The sequence below is a fragment of the Pistacia vera genome, unplaced genomic scaffold (assembly GCF_008641045.1).
Source record: "Pistacia vera cultivar Batoury unplaced genomic scaffold, PisVer_v2 Contig670, whole genome shotgun sequence".
Lineage (NCBI taxonomy): Eukaryota > Viridiplantae > Streptophyta > Magnoliopsida > Sapindales > Anacardiaceae > Pistacia > Pistacia vera.
Window position 1 is genome coordinate 13,009 of NW_022196524.1, and position 21,982 is coordinate 34,990.

The following is a 21,982-nucleotide window of genomic DNA, read 5'->3' on the forward strand; positions in this document are numbered from 1 at the left end:
CAAAATCAGTTTTTTCCTTTGACTCTGCAAGTTTTTGCTTAAAAGTTCACATTTTTCAACAAGGTTTCTCTTCCTCTGATTGATTTATAGACTTATCAATAATACCCAATGGGTTATCCTGCAAATTTTTTTGCTTTTCTTGACAAATTTTTAAACTTTGGTTGCAGATTTCAAATAGTTACATATTTGAGAAGAACCATAATGATATAGACTTTGAGTTCAATTTGTGGATATTTTATTTATTGATTTTTTAATTATCAATTCAATATAAAATGAACTTCAATATATAAAATAGATATTTAAAAGACAAAAAAATCAATAATAATGTAAAAAAAAATATAATAAACATACCCACGCAATACAACTTGAAAATGAATATAAGTTATAAAAATTGCAGGAGATCAGTATAAATTTTAAGTTTAAATAGTTGATCTTAATAATATTCAGGTGATTTTAAATATCATACACGATTCACTACAAAATACTGACATCGAATATCAAAAACATGTCTGTAAAAATAATATCAATTATACAAGGTGATGATCTTAAAAATATAATTAGACTATATGATATTCGAGTGATCTTCTCAAGTTGGATGAATAATTTAATAACATCTACCTATAATTGACATTAATAATTATACAAGTATAATTATTAATTTTATCTTAACACAAGTTTGTATTATTGTATATATATATATATATATAATTTATATTTACTTTAAAATTTATATAATTTAACAATTATTATGTCTTAATCTAATTAGTTTATTTTGTTATAATAAATTTGTTTAAAATCTATTTCAAAAACATTAAATAAATATACTAGTGCAACGCGCGCGCAAACCCATGTTTAGTTTAAGCGTAAAATGACAACAATTTTTGAGACCCAATAACATGAGAGTGGTGAAAGTTGTTTAATTTGCCAAGTTGTCATTTAACATGCGTCTAGGTACACTGTACACCTACTGCTACCCCATGTATCAAGAAAAACATTTCTCGTAAAGCTGATGGATGGCTAGATCGTTGTGTTTTAGTGGTGTGTTTGCTAAATTTTAAAATTTCTGGATCATTTATTTGATTATTGGTTTAACCGGTCAACCCGAGACCAAACCTCTTGGCCGAGTGATACCCTAGATCAGGTTTCAGAACATTGGTGTTAAAGTACAATTTTATAAGTCAAATATCTACAGTGAATGATATTATTGGTAACACGATACACGTTCAGTTAAATCAATAATTTTTACTTTTTCTTTTTTCTTTTGACATTACATATTCTCAGTTTCACTTCAGTTTCTTTTTTCTTTTGACATCATATATTCTCAGTTTCACTTTAGTTTTTGGTAGTGGACGACTTATCAACAACATTTATTATTTTAATGAATGAAATTAATGAATGGAAAGCCAATAAAAGGGTATCCAAATATTCAAAAGGTAGAATAATGAAATTAAGCATGAACGGGTGAAAGGAAAATGGCTCACTTTCTCTGAAGCATTTACAGTCTAACAAAAATTAAGATGCTGATGGTCCATGGAACAATAACAACAAAATTCTAAAGCTCAATTATATCTGCCTTAAATCTTACGATGCGGATGCCAAGAAAAAATCAACTAGAAATGATACATTATCTTGGCATCTGCTTCTGATCATGCAATTGGATTGCCACAGTAAAGATCCACTACAAAATAATACAGGGACTTGACACAGATATTTTATAATGGACGAAGGAAAATTCCTTGGAAAATTTCTGATAAAGCATCACAAACCTTCAAATTTTAATAACTTATCAAGCTTCTTAACCATAACCAAAATGATGGATTTCGCCATCCTTATGGCATACTATCTGCTGTTTTGGTTGCTATTAATCAACAATAGAGCAATGTCAGAACCTGAAGAATACCAAACATATATCATCCACTTGGACCATTCTCAGAAGCCAGAGTCTTTCTTAACCCACGAGTCGTGGCACCACTCCATATTCAACTCTTTGTCTTCAGCTGATGAAACAGAAATGTTGCTTTATTCATACAACCATGTTATGCACGGTTTCAGTGCCAGGCTGACACCCTCTCATCTATCTGAAATCGAGAAATCTCCCGCTCATCTTGCCACATACCCAGAGTCATTTGGCGAGTTATACACAACCCACACTCCCAGGTTTCTTGGATTAAAACATGACTCTGGCATATGGCCTGCTGCTTCATATGGTGAAGGTGTGATCATAGGAATTGTTGATACGGGAATCTGGCCAGAAAGTGAGAGTTTTAGTGACAACGGTATGCCATCGATACCACAAAGATGGAACGGCAAGTGTGAGAATGGTACAATATTTAGCTTTTCTGACTGCAACAGGAAGCTCATCGGTGCTCAATCTTTTAGCAAAGGGCTTCAAGCTGCAGGTATAAAGATATCCAAGAAATATGACTTTGACTCGCCAAGAGACTTCTACGGTCATGGGACACACACATCCTCCACAGCTGCTGGTAACCAGGTATTAGGTGTAAGTCACTTTGGATATGCAAGGGGAACAGCCAGAGGAATAGCACCAGCTGCACACGTTGCTATGTACAAGGTCTTCTGGGCAACAGACACCGATGAGAGTGCAGCAACTGATGTGCTTGCAGGTATTGATCAAGCAATCGCTGATGGTGTTGATATTTTGTCATTGTCTATTGGATTTAACCAGACACCTTACTTCAAGGATATTGTAGCCATAGCTTCTCTTTCAGCTATAGAGAAAGACATTTTTGTTGTCGGTGCTGCAGGGAATGATGGAGGTCACAACTCAATACACAATGGAGCGCCTTGGATCATGACGGCAGGAGCTAGCTTGGTCGACCGGAGTTTTACTGCATCACTTACTCTAGAAGATGGGTTTAGTTTGGAAGGTATATCTTACTTTCCACAGAGCATTTACCTTACCAATGCTTCTTTATATTATGGCGAAGGCAATATAAGCAAAGCAGTATGCAACCATAAAGCATTGGACTCAAATGAAGTTACTGGAAAGGTAGTCCTTTGTGATAATAGCACGAAAGTTGAAATTGATGAACAATTAGAGGAGGTTAAGAGGGCAGGTGCATTTGCCGGTATTTTTTTGTCAGATAAATCTCATTTATTACCAGAAAAATACACCATTCCCGGCGTGATTCTGAATACTGCTTCAGGAACTTTGGTTAGAGAGTATGTGACACGAGAGAGTAGAGCAAGGATCAAAGGTATGAGGTTCCTAACAACAAAATTGGGTAGTAAACCAGCACCTCAAGTGGCCTACTTCTCTTCAAGAGGACTGGATCCAATCAGCCCAGGTGTACTAAAGCCAGATATTCTGGCTCCGGGAGTTGATGTGGTGGCAGCAGTCACACCCAACATGCCATTCATGACAATTGGAAACTACGATTTGGTATCAGATTATGAACTATGGTCAGGCACGTCAATGGCAACACCACATGTTGCCGGAGTTGCAGCTTTACTAAAATCTGTGCACTGGGATTGGAGCCCAGCGGCCATCCGATCAGCTATGATGACCACAGCATATAACATTGACAACACTGGTAATATATTGAAAGATGAAAATACCGGCCTTCCTGCCACACCTCTAGATTTCGGGGCGGGTCATATAGATCCAAACAAAGCCATGGACCCCGGACTCATCTATGACATGGATTTTCAAGATTATATTGAGTTCCTATGCGGCCTAGATTATGATCAAAGTCGGATGAAAGCTCTCATTCGACGAAATCAATGGAATTGCAGCAAAGAGCATACTGAACTCAATTACCCTTCATTTATTGCTATATTCACCAATGAAACGGTGAAGAGATTTAGCAGGAATGTAAAAAACGTGGGAGAAAAAGAATCAGAGTATCATTCAAATTTGGAGCTTCCTACTGGAATGAGAATCCGAACAGAGCCTAGCACTCTCACATTCACTCAAAATTATCAGAAGCAGGGTTTTGTTTTGAGTGTAGAGATTGATAAAAAAGCTCCAAATGTGACATATGGTTATCTCAAATGGATTGATCAACATAATCATACCGTATCAAGCCCCATAGTGGCCATTAAAACCTAGGCAAATCACATTCATTCTCACGTTCTCAAGATTCGTGAAATGAACGAGTACTATTTACTACGGTTATCTGGCTTGGGAAGGTGATTGTGTTCAACAAAACTGGGTTATCTAGTAAAATAAATTGTGATCTTATGATATATAAATACATTAAGGGACACATTCATGAGTTGATGTGAGTTTTTGAATATTACAGAAAATTAACCGATCCACATTCAAAAACAAAGAAAGATAATAAGCAATGAAAATAACAAATTAACTAAACAGAAACTACCAAATTGTAATGAATAATGCATATCATTCATGAACTTTGTTGATGCTAGTTTTTACACCAACGAATTTTTATGTGTATAATATCAATTGACTGTTCGATGCACGTGAAAATGGAATATATGAAAAGTAAAATAACTGTAGAGGGAGTTTTTTAAGTGGTTCGGACGCTAAGATAGCATGTCCTACGTCCACTGATTTGCATTGATATTAGTGGATGTCAGGTCGCGGTCGCGAGCTGACTTACATCAGACGATAAAGTCAAAGAAAAGTTTACAAGAGAGAGAGAAATTTCTGTTTTTCTTCTTGTATGTAAAATGGCCGAATCCCCTTAATGAAGGGGTCTTCCCTATTTTATACTGAACCGAAGCGTATAATCATCACTAAATCCGTGGTTTGGTGTAATTGTCAGTATATAATCAGGCTTTAAGTCCCATTTCCCTTTTTCCAAGCTGACATCGCACGACTTGTTGCAGGAGAATGGACGCGTGTGGGCTCCACATCACTTGGCAGGTCTGACGTGTGCGTGCTGCTATGACGGGAGCAGGTCGCCCTTCACGTGACTTTCCCACGTCAGCCCTTTATTTCCTGGGGCACAACAAACTTGATTGTTTTAGGGTGCTGAATCCAAAAGCAATTTTACGCAGCAGCTGCTTAGATTAAGTGAAAGCATTCATTTTTATATCTAGAAATGGATAAATAAATAATATGAAGTAGAAGCATATTATGCATATCACTAACAAGATTGATCATTTTCTTTCAAAGTTCACAGCCCTAAAATGGAGGAAGTTATAGACGAGACTATAAACAGTAAAAGCAATCAATTTTGAATTCTATTTAAGGGAGAACGACATTTTTCCACCTAAGGTTTGACAAAACGATACTTTTTCACTCATCAAGTTTCAAAATGACACTTTTCCACCCTTCGTTAGATTCTGTTATGTTTTCCGTTAATATTTTACTGAAAAGACGAAAATACTCTTAAATATTTTACTTTATAAATTTTTATTATTTTTTAATTAGCCAAAAATTTAAATATTAAAAAGTCAAAAAAAAAATAATTAACCTTGTCTAAAAAGTTAAGAGTAATACAATAAAATTGTTTAAAGTTAAACGATATTAATATTTATTTATTTATAATGTCATTAATATCCTATCACTATTATTTATAATATTTTTCATTTTTACTAATTAAAATAGAAAATTAATATTCTTAATTAATTAAATAAACAAAAAATATATATCTTTATAGTTAAATTAATAAATAATTAAATAAAAACTTTAATTTAACTAAATTTTAATTTATAATAAATTAATTAAAAAATAACTATTTAAAAGCATTTTCATCTTTTTAATATTAAAGCACCAACATAACCTACCAAAGAGAAAGTGTCATGTGGAAAAGTGTTGTTTCGTCAAAGGTGGGAAAGCCGTTCTCCCTATATTTAATCTAGAAATAGGACTTAATGCACTTTTTGGGACCCAGCTCCGTATGATAGACGTTGGAGACTTGGAACCGGAGACTGACAGAAAGATAATTGGAAAATGATAAAGTTACCGAAAAGTTTATACTAAATTTGTGCACCGAATAACGTGATAAAATCCTGACTATTGATTAATATTAACCGATAATAAATCAACGGTCAGGATTATGCCACATCATTAGGTGTACAAATTCAGTGTACATCCATCGATAACTGTAGCATTACTCTTTTCTTTTTCTTAGATTACGAAATTTTCTTTTTATCTTCCGTTATTTTTAATTCCTTCTTAGCCACGGGTCCAGAGATATAGAGCTAAACAAGTAATGACTTCTTATAACAACATTTTCCCACCCAAAGTTTTGGTAAATCTACAAGTTTTCACTTCTGATTTCATAAATTACAGATTTTCACCCTTAAATTAATAAAAAATTATTTAATTTAAAAGTTAAAAGGATAAAATAATCACTTCAAAGATAAAAATTTCAAAACAACCCTTCACTTCTTAAATTCACCCCACTAAAAAATTTTAAAATAACTCTTCACTTCTCAAATTTACCCCACCGATGATTTCAGGTCATTCCGACTTGTTTCCGGCACAATCGACCCCTCTCGATACCACCAATGCAATCCCCTCGATCCCCACATCAAAACTCCTAACCTTCCCACCTAATTGAACCCCCAATCGTTGGTTGTCACTTTTAGTGTCAATCGACGTTTCATCCAAATTCCAGCAAGTCCCGGCACCGAAAACCACCCCCAAGACCACCAATAGCATCGTCGGCTTCCCCCCACCAAAACCCCCACCATCGCCAACTGCAATTGCCCACCGATCACCGCCGCCTCTCCCTTAGGTTTTTGCGTTTTGTTGCCCCTTTCCAACCAAATTCTAGCCCCTCGCTGAGGTGCAATCGGGTCGAAAAGTTAGGGGTTTTGGTGAGAAGAATAAGAGGATGTTGATGGTGGTGTCGGGGAGGTCCAATGGTGTCAGAATCATGCCAAATTTTTGGCTTAGCCAGGATCTCCTCTGGGGGTTATTTGAGAGAAATGTGAGATGTAGGGGTTATTTTGAGATAAAAGTAACGGTGTTAATTTAAGGGTGAGAACTTGCAATTTATGAAACCAGGGGTAGGAACTTGTAAATTCACCAAACCTTGGGTGGGAACATATCGTTTACTCTTAATTTTTAGACTGATATGTTACTGATTAAATGAAGTACAAAAATTGGATAAAAACTGAAAAAAATTTAGTGTTAATTTTTTTTTTTTTTTTTNATATATAACATTCGTCTTTCGTGAATGACGACTATCCAATAATCATGAATGTTCGTTCATATTTGATGGACGACCTTTCATCACGAATAGATAAGCATCTACGAAAATAACAATAGACTTTCGTCTATACTATTTGGACCAGAGTCCATTTATTATTGGCGGACATCTACCTCATATGGATGCTCGTCTATAAAATTTTTAAAATAAAATAATAGACGGGCGCCCATCTCTTTTAGCAGTATGTTAATGGTTTGTAGATTAGTTTAAAGATTTAATGTTGATGAGTAGTAATATGATAGTTGGCAGTTGAAAAGCTAAATTTCTAGGTTAATATATGAATAAATAAGATTTTATTTTGATTTGATTGTTCGAACAATTCCAATAAACTGCCATATAGGAGAAAATTTTCCTTATACTAAAAAAAAATGAATAAAAGGAACATTTTCCCTTTACCGGTATTTTTTTCAAAAAAAAATTACAAAACAATAGTCCTATTTTGTTTCTAAAATCTAAAAATAATCTTCAATATCATAAACAGCGGAGCTAAGAATTCAAGTGAGGGAGGGAGAATTTAAAAAAAATGATATAATTTACTATTTTCAACGTAATGATAGACATTAAAATTTTAATCATTATTAATACCTTTTTTATTCCATATAATTACAATTGTTTTCAACGTGTTTTAATATTTTGAAAACCATTATTGCAACACTTATAAATAAATCAAATAAAAAAAAATTATACTAACATAAAAAACATACATAAAAATCCTATATTCTTAAAAGTAAACTAAATTAAAAATCATTTAGAGTATAATTCATAAGATAATAAGGGATTTGTCCTACAGGCTACATCAAACCCATAATCTATTTAGTAAAGAATATTTGCTCAACAATTTCTTTTACATGTAATAAGTTCAATTAAATTTCTATAACATGGACCCTATTTATTTATAATCTAACTACCTTCTTTATTTTGTTTTCAAACATTATTATTGGATTGGGTAATTTATAAAAGATATGCACTATTTAGGGTATAATTGTAAGTTTAAAAAAAATTAGGGTCTACTTAGAAGTTTTTTTTCCACTGGTTTTGAGGGGTTCTTAATTAAATTGATTTTGAGGTGTTCTAAAATAATTACTTGCCATATTTTTTATGCTTTTGACTGGCTCAAAAACCCCCTAAAACTAGTGTAGTGTATTTTTGAAGGTTTTGGTTGGTTTTAAAATTTTATTCCACAAATACCCTATCCACTACGAAACTATCCCAATTATGTAAAAAAATAAATAAATAAATAAAATTTAACCATATTATGCCTGTCTCCAATCATATTAAATATAAAATAATTTTAAGCAATCATAAAAAAAAAAAAAGTTATTAAAATCTCATTTCTAGATGCCTGGAGAAGTAGAGTTACAATTTTTCATATGCTACAAAGAATGACGAAGAAGGATAAGTTATAAAATACCAATAAGTAGAAAACAAATAAATAACCCTTACCTTGTAATTGAAAAAATAAAAATCACAAGTACTAGTTGAAGATAGGGTATTTTGATGGGCATAAATATAAATTTATCATTTTAAAAAACCGTTACGATGATTTACCCTCAAAATGCTACGATGGTTTATCCTCATAACCGCTAGACTTGGCAAAACAAGTTCATGCTAACGGGTCGGCTCATACTCGAGTAAAAAATATAAGGTACGGGTCTAGTGTTTTGGACCCCTACCCATACTCTACCTGTATTTCATGTGGGTTACACGAGTAAACCAACGAGTGACTGTTTATTTTTTATTTTTTTTTTAAACTAAATTAAAGTTTGAAAATTAAAATCCCGAATCCTAAAAGACTCACACTCATCTCGACTCTCCTCCCTCCCAAGCTCCAGCACAGACGCAACTCTCCTCTCGCACATTGTCGCCGTCGCCATCTCCTTTTTCACATAGTCATACCGTCGTCGGCCGTCCTCCCTCCCACACAAACGCAACTCTCCTCTCTCACATCATCACCTTTGCCGTCGACATCTCCTCTCTCACACTACCTGAGCAATGTTTTTGTCTTTGGTCTTTTGCTGATTATTCTTGTTTCCCTTGATGGAGGTTGGTTTACTTTGATGATTTTTGGGGTGTTTTGATGCTTGATTACTAGTTGACTCATTTTGTTTCCCTCTTTGATGATTTTTGGGGTTGCTTTTTTGCTTAGTGTAGTGGTATACTATTATGATGATAACAGCTATAATATGAATAGATTAGATAGGCATTACGAGTTCCATAGCAACGAAACAACAAACGGTTGGTGGGCAACTTGAATATCTTGAAATATATGTGGTTTTTTATTATTGTACTGAAGTTTTTGCCTTGTGAAATTCTATTTGATTTATGGTTTCAAAGGATCTTGGTAGAAAGCAGAGCTTGTTCGTCAGCTTGCTCTAGGGCTGTTCTATTTGTTTTACTTCTTTAGTTTTTCCTTTTGCTCTAGTACAGGCATTGGTATAATTCAGTCCAAGTTGAACATGTTTGTTCAGACATGACTTTGCCAGTGACCCACTAGAAGATATTTTTATTTATTAAAAATGGAGGGCAAAATCAGGATGTGTCATAGTTTGAGATGAAGTTGTGTATGTATTTTGTATCAATAAAGCTAGGGACACTGAAAAACCTGCACCGAAATTGTGTACCGGCTTACGTGTAACATGCCTTTAATTTTTTAACAATTTTTTTTCTAGTGAACGGCCGTCCATCAAATTTGGACGGCCGTTCACTCACATGGACACCCGTCCATATTATCTGGACAGAGGTCCATATACTAGGGACGGGCGTCCCCATTTAAAGGATGCCCGTCCTTAAGTAAAATGAAATACATTTTTTTTATAAAAATTAGGGACGACCGTTCATCCATTATGGACGGCCGTCTCTTCATTTTGGACGAGCGTCCGTAAATAAGGGACGCCCGTCCTTAACAAAAAATATGAAAATAAAAAAAGAAAAAAAATTGGGGACGCCGTCCATAAATTTTGGACAGGCGTCCCTTAAGTTTGGACGGCCGTCAATTATTAATGGACGCCCGTCCATACTTTAAAAAAAAAAAAATTCTAAACAGTAAACACCTCTTCTTCTTCGCCATCTCCTCTCTTTTTCTTCGTCTTCATTCCCCATCTTCTTCGCCTTCTGAATTGCTTAGGAACCCATTCTTCGACATCAAATGCACCTGAAAAATTCAAGTTCATATGGTTTCCTTACATAAAGAATCTACTTCCTCTATAATAAGCAGCATGGAATTCCTATTAGCATATCTCTGAGATATTGTCAATGGAAATGGACTTGCAACTAAGGACCAGTAGCCCCAACTTTATCTTATCACATATAACAGAGTGAGACATGGATGCTTACTGGTGTCAGAGGTTTGATTGGTTAATGCAATTCAAGATCAACAGCACCATGATCCAAGTAAACATCACAGACTCCCTCCGTCACCTTTTCTGGAAATGTTTGAGCAAATATTTTATTTTGCTCTGCAATGTGTTTCAGTTTAGCCTCATGCTCCAATCGTCTTTGATACTCTAAGGTTTCTTCAAGCTTTCTTTCCTCAGCTTCAAGCTCAATTTTACGTCTAAATTCCTCTTCCACAAGTTTTAAGTCATCACCATTCACAGAAACACCAGTCTTTGAATCTGGATGATCACCATCAGATTCTGGATACGAACTGCACTAAGCCATGAATTCAATATATTAACAATAAACCCCCTCCTAGTATAGCATCTATTTACAAAAAATGGTGGCATGTAATAGAAAGAGTGAGGGCATATGTGCAAAGAAAGAGTAAAAGGAAGACATAGACCCGCTCAGACGTCTCATCATGAACCATATCATGCTGATTACCACCAACAGACTTAAAAATACGAAAATATTAGACCTGCATCATGGATTTTGTACGTACAAACAAATGAAAACCACAAACTTGAAACCTTTGAATCTTGGGTTTTCCTGAAATCTTTGTTTCTTTTTTTATCCTTCGTCTTATCATGTGTATGCTTCGAGTTATCACTACCTCCTCGGGCACCCTTCTTAGAATCAAGTGCAAGTTCTGCTAAAAATGCTTCCCCTACAGCATCAGACTTCTCTGTGGCATCTTTCTCTGCAAGATCCTCCAAATTAACGGAGTTCCTAGCCCCAAAAAATTTAACCAAGTTAGGCTTTTGCCATCTATCAGCTATGTGTTGCAGTAGATATTCGTACTCCAAAGCACACTATTCATACTTATCGTTTCAAGTCTTATATTGTTTCATCTTCTGTTGATTCTAGTGTGGAAGGAAATCCGGATATTGTTGTTACAGTTTTATACAAAGAAAAGAACAAGTTTATTTTTCCATCAGTAGCAGCAGTCGTTTCAACTTCTGTCCTTGCAACTGCAATGGCTATTTTATGGGGTTTTAAGAGAAGGAAAGAAGGTATGAACACCGCTAACCTTATATATTGACTCAGAAATAAGAATTTCTAGCACTGCATGCGCACACAGAGAATTGCAAGGGTATCTCAAGCTGTAAGGAGGAAATCTGAGAGGACTAGTATACACTAACTCGTCCACGAAACAATTTTTCTTATATTTATTTTCTTTTCTTAATCAAGTCAGAATCATTAAATCTTATATTTATGTTCAATGAAATGAGAAACTAATTTTTTTATTTATTTTTAATTGCAGTAGAGAAATGGTGGTTATCGTTGATTATATTAGGAGCAGCTCTATTGGTTCCCCTGTTCTGCTACTTATGCTATTCGGTATGGAAAAAACGCACGGCTAAAGGTATGACCAGCTGGAAAAAAAAAAATATGATTATAAATTCCGAATCATGCATGGTGATTAGAATGGGTTCCCAAGCAATTCAGAAGGCGAAGAAGATGGGGAATGAAGACGGAGAAAAAGAGAGGAGATGGCGAAGAAGAAGAGGTGTTTACTGTTTAGATTTTTTTTTTTTTTTTTTTTTTTTTAAGTATGGACGGGCATCCATTAAGAATGGACGGCTGTCCAAACTTAAGGGACGCCCGTCTCCAAATTTTTTTCTTTTTTTATTTTCATATTTTTGGTTAAGGACGGGCGTCCCTTATTTATGGACACCCGTCCAAAATGAAGGGACGGCCGTCCATAACGGATGAACGATCGTCCCTAATTTTTATAAAAAAAAATTATTCCATTTTACTTATGGGCGGCGTCCTTTAAATGGGGACACCCGTCCATATAATATGGATGGGCGTCCATGTGAGAGAACGGCCGTCCAAATTTGATGGATGGCCGTTCACTAGAAAAAAATTGTTAAAAGAATTAAAGGCGTATTACACGTAGGCCAGTACACAATTTTGGTGCAGATTTTTGGGTGTCCCTAGCTTTATTGATTTTGTATATTGTATTGTATATTTGTATTGTTGAAGGAAAGTGCAGATGAAGATGAATTGATTGGAAACAATGTTCACATGTTTATTGTTATGTGTGGTTCATTGTTACTTGTTTTAAACACTCATTTTTAGTTGACAAAAATGACCAAAACCCAATTCTAGCTAATAAAAGAACTTGAAAGCTATTATAATTACATAAAGAAATTATAATTAATATAGTATTCCAATATTATATATACAACGAGGACTTGTCCAGTCAAATGATGTGTTGGGTGTTGCCAGAAACATGATGGCATATAAAAAATAATGTCAGAAATTGTGGTGGTTAACTGCAAAAATTGAAAACTTTAGAAATTTTGGGAGTGTAATTACAAAAATTGAAAACTGAAGAGATAAAAAATGGGCATCCATGGTACACCCGTACTCCCATAGGGTAGGGTTTAGGTTTAAATTTTTTAAACCCATATATATCAACCCGTTTTGAGCCCATTCCCATGAGATCGTACCCATTTTGACTCGACCGTAACCCGATCTATCCGTCCGTTTTGTTAAGTCTAATAACCATTACTATAAAACCCTTTTTTAAGAATTCATTATCAAACAGAGTAGTTCTTGCATAAAACATAAATTATTTCACGGAAGTCTGTTCCGGCTCTTATTATCAGCATTTAATAATTATATATATAAGAATTATTTTATTTAGCTATTTTATCTCTTTAAAGTGTCTAGTTTTACTAAAATACAGATCCACTATTTTTATCTAGATCAGATTCATTTAAAATTTGATACTCAAGGCTTCAACATTCTTTTTATTTAAATTAGTTTAACTTAATCATAAAATTTTAATAAACTGATTTTATAAATAATCATGTTTAATATAATGATACGTGAGACATCGAACTCAAACATAATGTAAAACTCCCTCCATTTCAATCTATATGTCGTTTTAGACTTTTTTTTTTTTTTTTTCTAAAATAAGTGTCATTTGATAAAAAAGTTGAGCGACCCTCTCTTTCTCTTTCTCGTTTTATGACCCTTGTCTCCTCTCTTTTTCTTTTTCTCTAACCCCTCGTCTCCTCTCTCTTTCTGTTTCTTGGTGTGCTCTTTATTTTTCTCAATTTTAGATCTGTCTCCATGGCTTAAACTGACACTTCACTTCAACAAAGATTCGAAAATAGCTTGTTTTTGTTCATTTGTTAAGTTTTTTTCTAGCTCACATGCATATTAACTTTCTCAGCTATGTCATCAACTTCATTCGTAGCTTCTAGTATTGGAAGAACATTCAAATCAATTTCTCCAAGCACATATCTTCTACAATGACATTGTTCACCTATAGTGATTAGTGAAAAAAAAAAGGAGAGAGAGTGAGAGAGATGGAATAAGGTGAAAAAAGAAACAATACTGTAATTTAGAAGGTGTTACTACTATAATGGCACAATGAGAGAAGGAGTAATACAAAGTTATGAGAGGGAAAATACAGTAAAACCAAAAATTTTCTCACCAAACTTTGAGAGGGAAGAGTAGTTTTAGATTTGATAATCTGTCAAATTTTCAAACATTGAATAGTAAATAAGAGTCGACAAAATAGGAGAGAGACAATTTAAGTCAGCTTTTGTTAATGTAAAAGAGTGCTACAAATTATCGATAAGGATTTGTTTACGTTAAAAAAATACTTTCTTATAAGAGAGAAGTATGCCATCATTAGTTCATTAAAAATTGTATAGTTTGCTAAAACGACAGATATTTTGAAACGGATGGAGTACTATATATAATGTAGTCATATCTAAGTTTTAATCTAATATGACTCAACCCTCACAGCTTTATCAACACAATATATTGTACTGTGCTAATATCTTGATTTAGGGTTGGATTGTTTATTTGTTTTGCATCCCATTTTTTGAATGTGAGAGAGAGAGAGAGAGAGAGAGAGAAGGTTATACTTTGAGATAACTTTTAACTAAACAATTTTTATTTTATTTTTTATTTTTTTTATTATAAGTAAAACTAAGTGTTACTTAAGTGTGTGTTCGAGATTATTATAGTTTAAGAAATAATCAATTAACTTTTAAATTACAGAAGTATAATGGTCAAATAAACAACTACTTTTATGAGTTGCTAAGTTCTTATCCTCACAGGCCATAATAAGGATGATCATTAAGGGGTTTATCTGGTTGTCAATTTCAGGATTTTGAAGGATTAGTTGAGGTGCACGCATACTAATCCAGACACCCTCGATCACCAAAAAAAAAAAAAAAAAAAACTATTTATGAAACTGATGATTAAGTTTGAAGTTGATTATAAAATAATTAGTTTTATAAAATGATTCTAAAAGCTTGTAGGGGTAACTTTTAAAAATCACATTATTTCTTAAACTGATTTTACATTATAAAAGGTCAAATATACCTCCACACAATTATTCAAATTACAAAATAAACTTAAATCAACGTTTAATTTATTAAAGGGGCCGTTTGGATCGGGGGTAAATAAGATAATGGGGGTAATCTTCGTTTATTTTGCAAGATTACTGTGTTTGGTTTGCAAGTTATAAAATATTATGGTAATCTTTTATTGTAAATAGTGTTTAGTATTGGTAATGTGGGGGGTAATCTTATTACATTGTTAGGGGGTGTTATCAAAACATTACTGAGGTAATTTGATTATACTACCCATTTTGCCCTTAATTAAAAACAATTTCAGACACAATTGCCCTTAAATGTCTACCGAATAACAATTACCCAACTCCCTTACATTTGAGAAATTAGCTAAAATACCCTAGTCACAAAAAAATTTGAAAGTTAACAAAATACCGCCAGTCACCCAAAACCATCGTCGACCGTGACTCACCACCGCCAACCGCGGGCGTCAATCACCATAATGGTGCATGACCAGCGGGATTTGGCCGATCATGCTCCGAGAAGGCCTTTTCCAGCCATGATTCATGGCCAGAAATGGCTAGATCTAGCGTTTCTATGGTTGTTTCACAGCCAAAGATGTGGTCGTGACATTTACGACCACATCTTTGGCTGTGAAATGGCCATAGATCTGACTATTCGACCATGGATTTGTGATCCATGGCCATTTCAGGCTTTGCCCGCACATGACTGATCATATACGGCCAGTTGTGCACCATTTCATCGATTGTCAGCGGCGGCCTATGGTGGTGGCTGGCGGCCGACAATGGCTTGGGGTGGGTGGGGGTGATTTTGCTATAAATTTAAGTTTTATATGGCTGAGGTGTTTTAGCAAAATTTCAAATATAGGGGGTTAAAAGAATGATTCAAAAAATAATAATAAAAAATATTATTATATTAATATTTAAAAATGAGGGCAATTTAGTAATCTATATAACATACCCACCCATTTATCCTCCAAACAAAACTTATTATTCATCAATTTATTCGAACAAACTAAACACATTTTTTAAATATTCCTAGTAATCTTTATGGTGATATTTCTTTCCGTTAATATAATATACCCTTATAATAAAATATTATATGATCCAAACGTCTCCAAATAGATAACTTTTATAGTTTATTTATAAATTAAAAAAATATAAAAATAGAAATAGACTATCAATCAAAAACAAACAGTTACACTTCAAGTCATAACCGATCACATCGAGACTATAAACTCTTGATCTATCGAAATTCAATAAAAATAATTCTAACATCTATTTTATCCGTAGAAGGTGGCGAAAGATTCAACCCCTTTTTGTCATCAGTCATACACAAAAGTGGACGCACTAGTATCATGTTGGAGCAATGCTGCACTAACGTGACGTGTCTCTCGTAGGTCAAACGTTAATGCAGCCTGGACTAGAGGGGGGCTTAATAAAAATTGGGAAATGCTAGATGTACAAAGAATCTTTGTATTTCACATCAATTTTCTCTTTCTTTTCACAAACGGGTGGTGTGGTAGTTGTCACATCACTTTATACAAAGACTCTTTGTAAAAGTCTCTGTAAATCTAGCATTTCTCATCAAAATGAGTCCATTAACTTTAAATAATACACCCACGCACTAACATTGGAACAAAAGGCTATGGGCTTCTTTAATGCAGTCCAAAACATGTAACCAAACGGGCTTATTGTTGTATTGCACACTATATTGCACAATTTAGTGTTGTTCTACTCAAGGTTTTAAAACCCGACCTTGGGAGCAACCCAACCAAGCCATCGGGTGACGGGTTTTACAGGTTGAATGGTCTGACCTGTCGAACCGTGAGGTCAACATGATGACATTAGCAAAAAAACAAATTTTTTTTTTTTAAAATGTAGATTTTAATTTTTAATGGGTTTTTATTTTTATTTTTTCTTCTCTCTTGGTGTTGGTTTTGTCGAATAAAAATGGCACAAGGGAGAAGAGAAAAGCTGAAAAAGGGTTACATTTAATTTTATTATTTTTTTAATATTTTACTATAGCAATCCGGGTTATACCGGTTGGACTGGTGGTTTGTCGGAAAAAAAACCGGTTCAACTGCAGGTGGACGTGGGTCAATTGCTATTTTCAATTTTTAATATTAACCGACCTGGCCTAGCAACTGATTCCCGATCGAACGGGTTCAACCGGCCGGGCTGGGTCGGGTTTTAAAACCATGGTTCTACTAACGGTTTAAGACATTGTTAATAACTTAGAGGGAAAAAATTTGAATCACATCAACGTTGCTTGTGTAAGGGATCACAATTTCGAAAGTCAACTAAAATTTATTAACCAAACTTCCTACCTTACAGCTATCAACTAAATTCTTGAAGTCAATGGAACAAAATGTTTGGTATTTGAAGTTTTGAGCAACTTAAATGATCAAAATGTCATTTTCTAAAATAAGTGTCCTCCATCAAAGTAAACCGAAACATTCTGGACGGTAAATTTGTTATTTCCATAAATAGGGACTGAGAAAGTTTCCATAAAAAAATCATAAGATTGAAAAAGGACAAAGTAAACGAGTGGATGCCACATCAGATGGGTCCGAACCGATAGTTCTAAACCGCAGAAGTAGTCAAGTAGCTAATAGCTGAGTCAGCAATAAGGGGAGTGCACCCGTTAAGTATAAAAATATCTGAGAGTGCCAGCTAAAAGTTTGCATGCAATAGCAGTACTGCCTCAGTTCTTTCGATTGTGTGGTTTTATAGAATTTCAGAGAAGGACTTAATCAGAGTCCTTGGCAACAAAATATGGCAAGGACACACATAATCGTAATTCTCAGGGAAGGACTTCCCGGCTGTTGAAAATACTGCCCAATTTTCACCACCAAAATGCATCACAAACACTCATCTTTCCTCTGGTTTAGCTCTCTAATTCAGAATGACGATCCTTGTTCTGCAGTCTGAATCTGGTATTTTATTTTTTCTTTTCTTTTTATGTCTTTGTAGTTTTTTTTTTTTTTTTAATTTATTCAATTGTTTATTTTATTTCTTGAGTAGTTGTGAGTGATGAGCAGCAGAATGTTACTATAGAAGAAGAAGAACTGATTTTGGAGGGAGGATTCTCGGTCCCCAACACAAATTCATTCGGCCACAATTTCAGGTTCTCCTCTCTTAATTCCTGATATCATCGTTTATTTGTTCTGTATAGTATGTTCTCAACCAATTTTCTGGTTGATTTAAGGGTTCAAAATGCTGTATCAAACAATGATACATGTATTTTTTTTTTTTTTTAAGTAAAATTTCGTCAATAAAAAATGAATTTATCCCCCTTTTTCATTGTGCATTCCTTTTTATTATTTAACACACTAATTGTAATAAATATTTGCAGATCTACTTCTTTGAAAGTTATTAAAAATTAGCAGTCATAAATTTCTCTCAGAAGTTTTTTAAGTTCTTTACAGTAGGGTTCTCTGCTTATTTCCGAAGTAGATGAGTCTATTAGGTCTCACGGGACAGACACCCTTTACTTGTTGTTGGAGAATTTATGCTATCTACACATAATAGACATTTAGTTTGTTCATGGTATTGGAAAGTCTGAAGGTTACAGAGAAAGGATACAATATTTGTTAACTATAATGAATGACAATACTTGTTTTTTTAACAGCATTTATGAAGAGATATTGGAGAATTTTTTATGCTGTGATTTAGTGCAACTCAATTACCAAATCCTTTGGATTTATATCTATATATTTTTTGCCCTGAATTGATATTATAGTCATAAACAATTTAACCTGCAATGTCAAGCAGGGATTATAATTTGGAGAGTGATAGGCAGAAAGGTGTTGAGGAGTTTTATAGGACTCAACACATCAACCAGACGTACGACTTTGTAAGCAAGTTTACTTTGGATGTTATTTCATTCCAAGAATTGTCATTTATTTTTATTTTTGTAACTTATGATGTGGGGAAACTTAATAACATTGAACAACATCCTTTGGCAGGTGAAAAGGATGAGGGAAGACTATGGCAAACTGAATCGTGTAGAAATGAGTATATGGGACTGCTGTGAACTGCTTAATGAATTTGTAGATGAGAGCGATCCCGACCTGGACGAGCCTCAGATAGAGCATTTACTGCAGACTGCGGAGGCCATTCGCAAAGATTATCCTAACGAGGATTGGCTTCACTTAACTGGCCTAATTCATGGTAAAACTTCTCTTGATATTTTAATTAGGAAAGCTAATATTTACTGATTTTAGCCATGTTGCTGAAGAAGCAGTTTGTTAACTTTGTTTGTTGATGTATCTTAGATCTGGGAAAGGTCCTTTTGCATCCAGATTTTGGGGAGCTTCCTCAATGGGCAGTCGTGGGTGAGTTACCTTTTCTACATTACTGATTACATTGTTAAATAAAACAGACTCCATTCATTTGAATGTTTACGGTTTATTGCTTAATTTACTGACCGGGAATATAATTACAGGTGATACATTCCCTGTTGGATGTGCATTTGATGAATCAGTTGTTCACCACAAGGTCTTACTTTTCATGCATTTCAAGTTCAACTTCTTCTAAACATTATGAAGCAACTGCAATACCTGAATCTTTACTCATTTAGTTTCTCTTTCAATAGTTCTTATATCATTTTGGCATTGTCCTACGGTATTTCAAGGAGAATCCAGACTACAACAATCCTTCTTACAACACTAAATTTGGAGTTTATTCAGAAGGCTGTGGACTAAACAATGTGATGATGTCATTTGGTCATGATGACTACATGTACTTGGTATTATTTCTGATCTTTCTATTGTAAAAGATCGTAGCTCTATATCTTTTCCACTTTATGATGCACACACCACTGTCCATTTTTTTTCATATAATCCTTTTTCTCAACAAGCTAGAGTGAAGATTATGTGGCCAATTAGATATGTATACTTATTATTATGATAATTATCTTAGTTTTAATAAAAGTACAAATGACATAATTATTGGCTTCCCTTTTTACAGGTAGCTAAGGAGAATAAGACTACTCTACCGTCAGCAGGTCTTTTCATAATCAGATACCATTCTTTCTATGGTGAGAAACTAGAGAAATTGAGGAATTTCCATACATTAGCTAGTGTGTCAAAAGCCATTCTTGTGACGAATTTATGTTAATGGAACCAATCTATCTTGCAGCTTTACACAGGGCAGATGCATATAAGCACTTAATGAGTGAAGAAGACATTGAGAATCTCAAGTGGCTCAAAATATTCAAGTAAGAATGCATGTTTCATAATGCTTTGGCATAAAAAAATCATTGTTATATATGAAATTTCTAATTCATTTTGCGTTAAATATGCAGCAAGTATGATCTGTACAGCAAGAGCAAAGTTCGAATTGATGTAGAGAAGGTCAAGCCATACTATCTTTCCCTCATTGAAAAGGTAAACACCAGTTTATATGCCAATCCTTTCAAGAAGGAATGGATAAAGAAAGTGAACGTTGTTATTTTTGCAACCGAAATATAATTTAATTCTAATGTTTTAACTATTCCTATTCCACTTCTTCTAAAACAATTTAAATTTACTCTGTTGCAGTATTTTCCAGAAAAGCTGAGGTGGTGATAGTGGCAGTACCTGTTAAGATTTGCTTTGTAGGCGTTGCTCAGCTCTTTTTATTTTATGTATTGGAGATGTGGGCAGGTGGCTCTTATGTTTTCTTTCATTTTCAATAATATTTGTAATGAGATAATGTATTACATGCAATCGTTGATTGAGTCCAAATCTGCATTTATTCAATATATTAGTAAGTAATCAATATATTAATGATCATTATTAACCAATTTTTTAGTGTATTAATGAAGAAAAAATTATTCAAGTTATATTTAATAAATATATTAATAATCTGTGAACCGATGTGGGCGTGAGTTTATGATATAATCTGTAAAGGTGAGATGAACTAATTGATTAATTTGTAAGGATGCATTATGTGGTTGTGGGTATTTGGTAAGCTCTCAAACACAAAGCAATGTGGGCTGTCACCATCTCCAAACACTGTGGGGGAGGGGGGGTTGAGAAAGTTTGGTATCAGACAAGAACAGAGCAGCCACAAACAGTACACACTTTGAGTTTGAGTGGTCCAAAAGATAAGCCATTTTCATTGAATCTCATTTGAGCAGCAACAAACACCTGGATTTGTATGTTTCGTAGAAATTATATCTTCTTCTTATAATTATATACAGAATAAATCCCTACTCTTCCAATTCAATTCTTTGTAATCTGTGGGAGAACAAATTTCACGTTTGTAAATGGTGGTGGAATCTATTTTCAGATAGATTTTGCATTTACTCTCATCCACTCTCTGGAACCAAATTAATTAACACTTCTGAATTGATACTTCACAAGATTGAAAACATCAAATCAACAGATGGAGATCATGGTAAATTTTGGCTTAAGCCAAAATTCTGATTCTTAAATTGTAATCTCCAAAGGAATTAAAGAAACCAAAAGACAATTACATATTTATTTATGATGAATGATGGGCATAATGGAATTACCATCCCACATCCCTCCCTGCTTTACGTACTCCAAGTACCTAGCGAATTCTGGTTTTGCAGTAGTTTTCTTCTTACGTCGGCGGTCGAAAAGACTAAAGAGGGGATGAGTCTTGACAACCTCTTTGGCGGGCTTCGCCTTAGGCTTAGGATTATCTGCAACTGGGAACGTAACCTCTGCTTTTAATTTGGTTGAAGAACCAAATACGAATAGTCGAGAAGCTGGTACACTTGAAGCTCTTTTCAATTTTCCCTCCCATTCCAAAAGACCGATTGCAGGATCATCACCTACCCGTTCATATTTGTGACAGCTTCTTCGTGTACTCAAAGCTCTAAGCATGGTTTGATGTTGATGAAGAAACTAAAGTAGACTGCAGAGGTTACTGGAATTAATGGTAGATAATAAGAATTTTGCATGAGAAAAATGAAGTATAGTGACAGAGGAATTCAAGCAACAGAGCATAGTTTGATTAATTAGTCAGTCATATTTGGTATGCAACCTGTCTTTTTTTCTGAATATCTTATGCATGCTTTGCAAAGCATGATTGAAATTCATTTAACTTATTGGCCTACAGATTAAGAAAATTGGGGGGTGTTCTTTTGACT

The 21,982-nt window shown here is 34.2% G+C and overlaps 3 protein-coding genes across 4 annotated transcripts; 2 read left to right on the top strand and 1 right to left on the bottom strand.

Annotated features, from left to right (window-relative positions):
* The first annotated feature begins 1,739 nt into the window (after nt 1-1,739).
* Nucleotides 1,740-4,072, top strand: LOC116112927 (subtilisin-like protease SBT3). Its single transcript, XM_031399057.1, has one exon. The coding sequence runs from the start codon at nt 1,811-1,813 to the stop codon at nt 4,070-4,072; it is 2,262 nt and encodes a 753-aa protein (XP_031254917.1). The 5' UTR covers nt 1,740-1,810.
* A 13,501-nt stretch (nt 4,073-17,573) lies between these two features.
* LOC116112925 (inositol oxygenase 1-like) lies at nt 17,574-20,598 on the top strand. 2 transcript variants are annotated; one of them, XR_004125331.1, is made up of 11 exons: nt 17,574-17,813; nt 17,902-18,004; nt 18,652-18,733; nt 18,846-19,050; nt 19,155-19,214; nt 19,325-19,377; nt 19,475-19,627; nt 19,849-19,918; nt 20,030-20,098; nt 20,186-20,267; nt 20,421-20,598. XR_004125331.1 is itself a non-coding variant. In XM_031399055.1 (11 exons), the coding sequence occupies exons 1-11, from the start codon at nt 17,783-17,785 to the stop codon at nt 20,445-20,447; spliced, it is 945 nt and encodes a 314-aa protein (XP_031254915.1). In that variant the 5' UTR covers nt 17,574-17,782; the 3' UTR covers nt 20,448-20,598. The 2 variants fall into 2 exon arrangements, 1 of the variants encoding a protein (XP_031254915.1); XM_031399055.1 differs by having other exon boundaries at nt 20,020-20,098.
* A 479-nt stretch (nt 20,599-21,077) lies between these two features.
* On the bottom strand, nt 21,078-21,905 carry LOC116112930. Its single transcript, XM_031399060.1, has one exon. It carries the CDS (start codon nt 21,714-21,716, stop codon nt 21,345-21,347), a length of 372 nt encoding a protein of 123 aa, XP_031254920.1. The 5' UTR covers nt 21,717-21,905; the 3' UTR covers nt 21,078-21,344.
* Between the last annotated feature and the right edge of the window lie 77 nt (nt 21,906-21,982).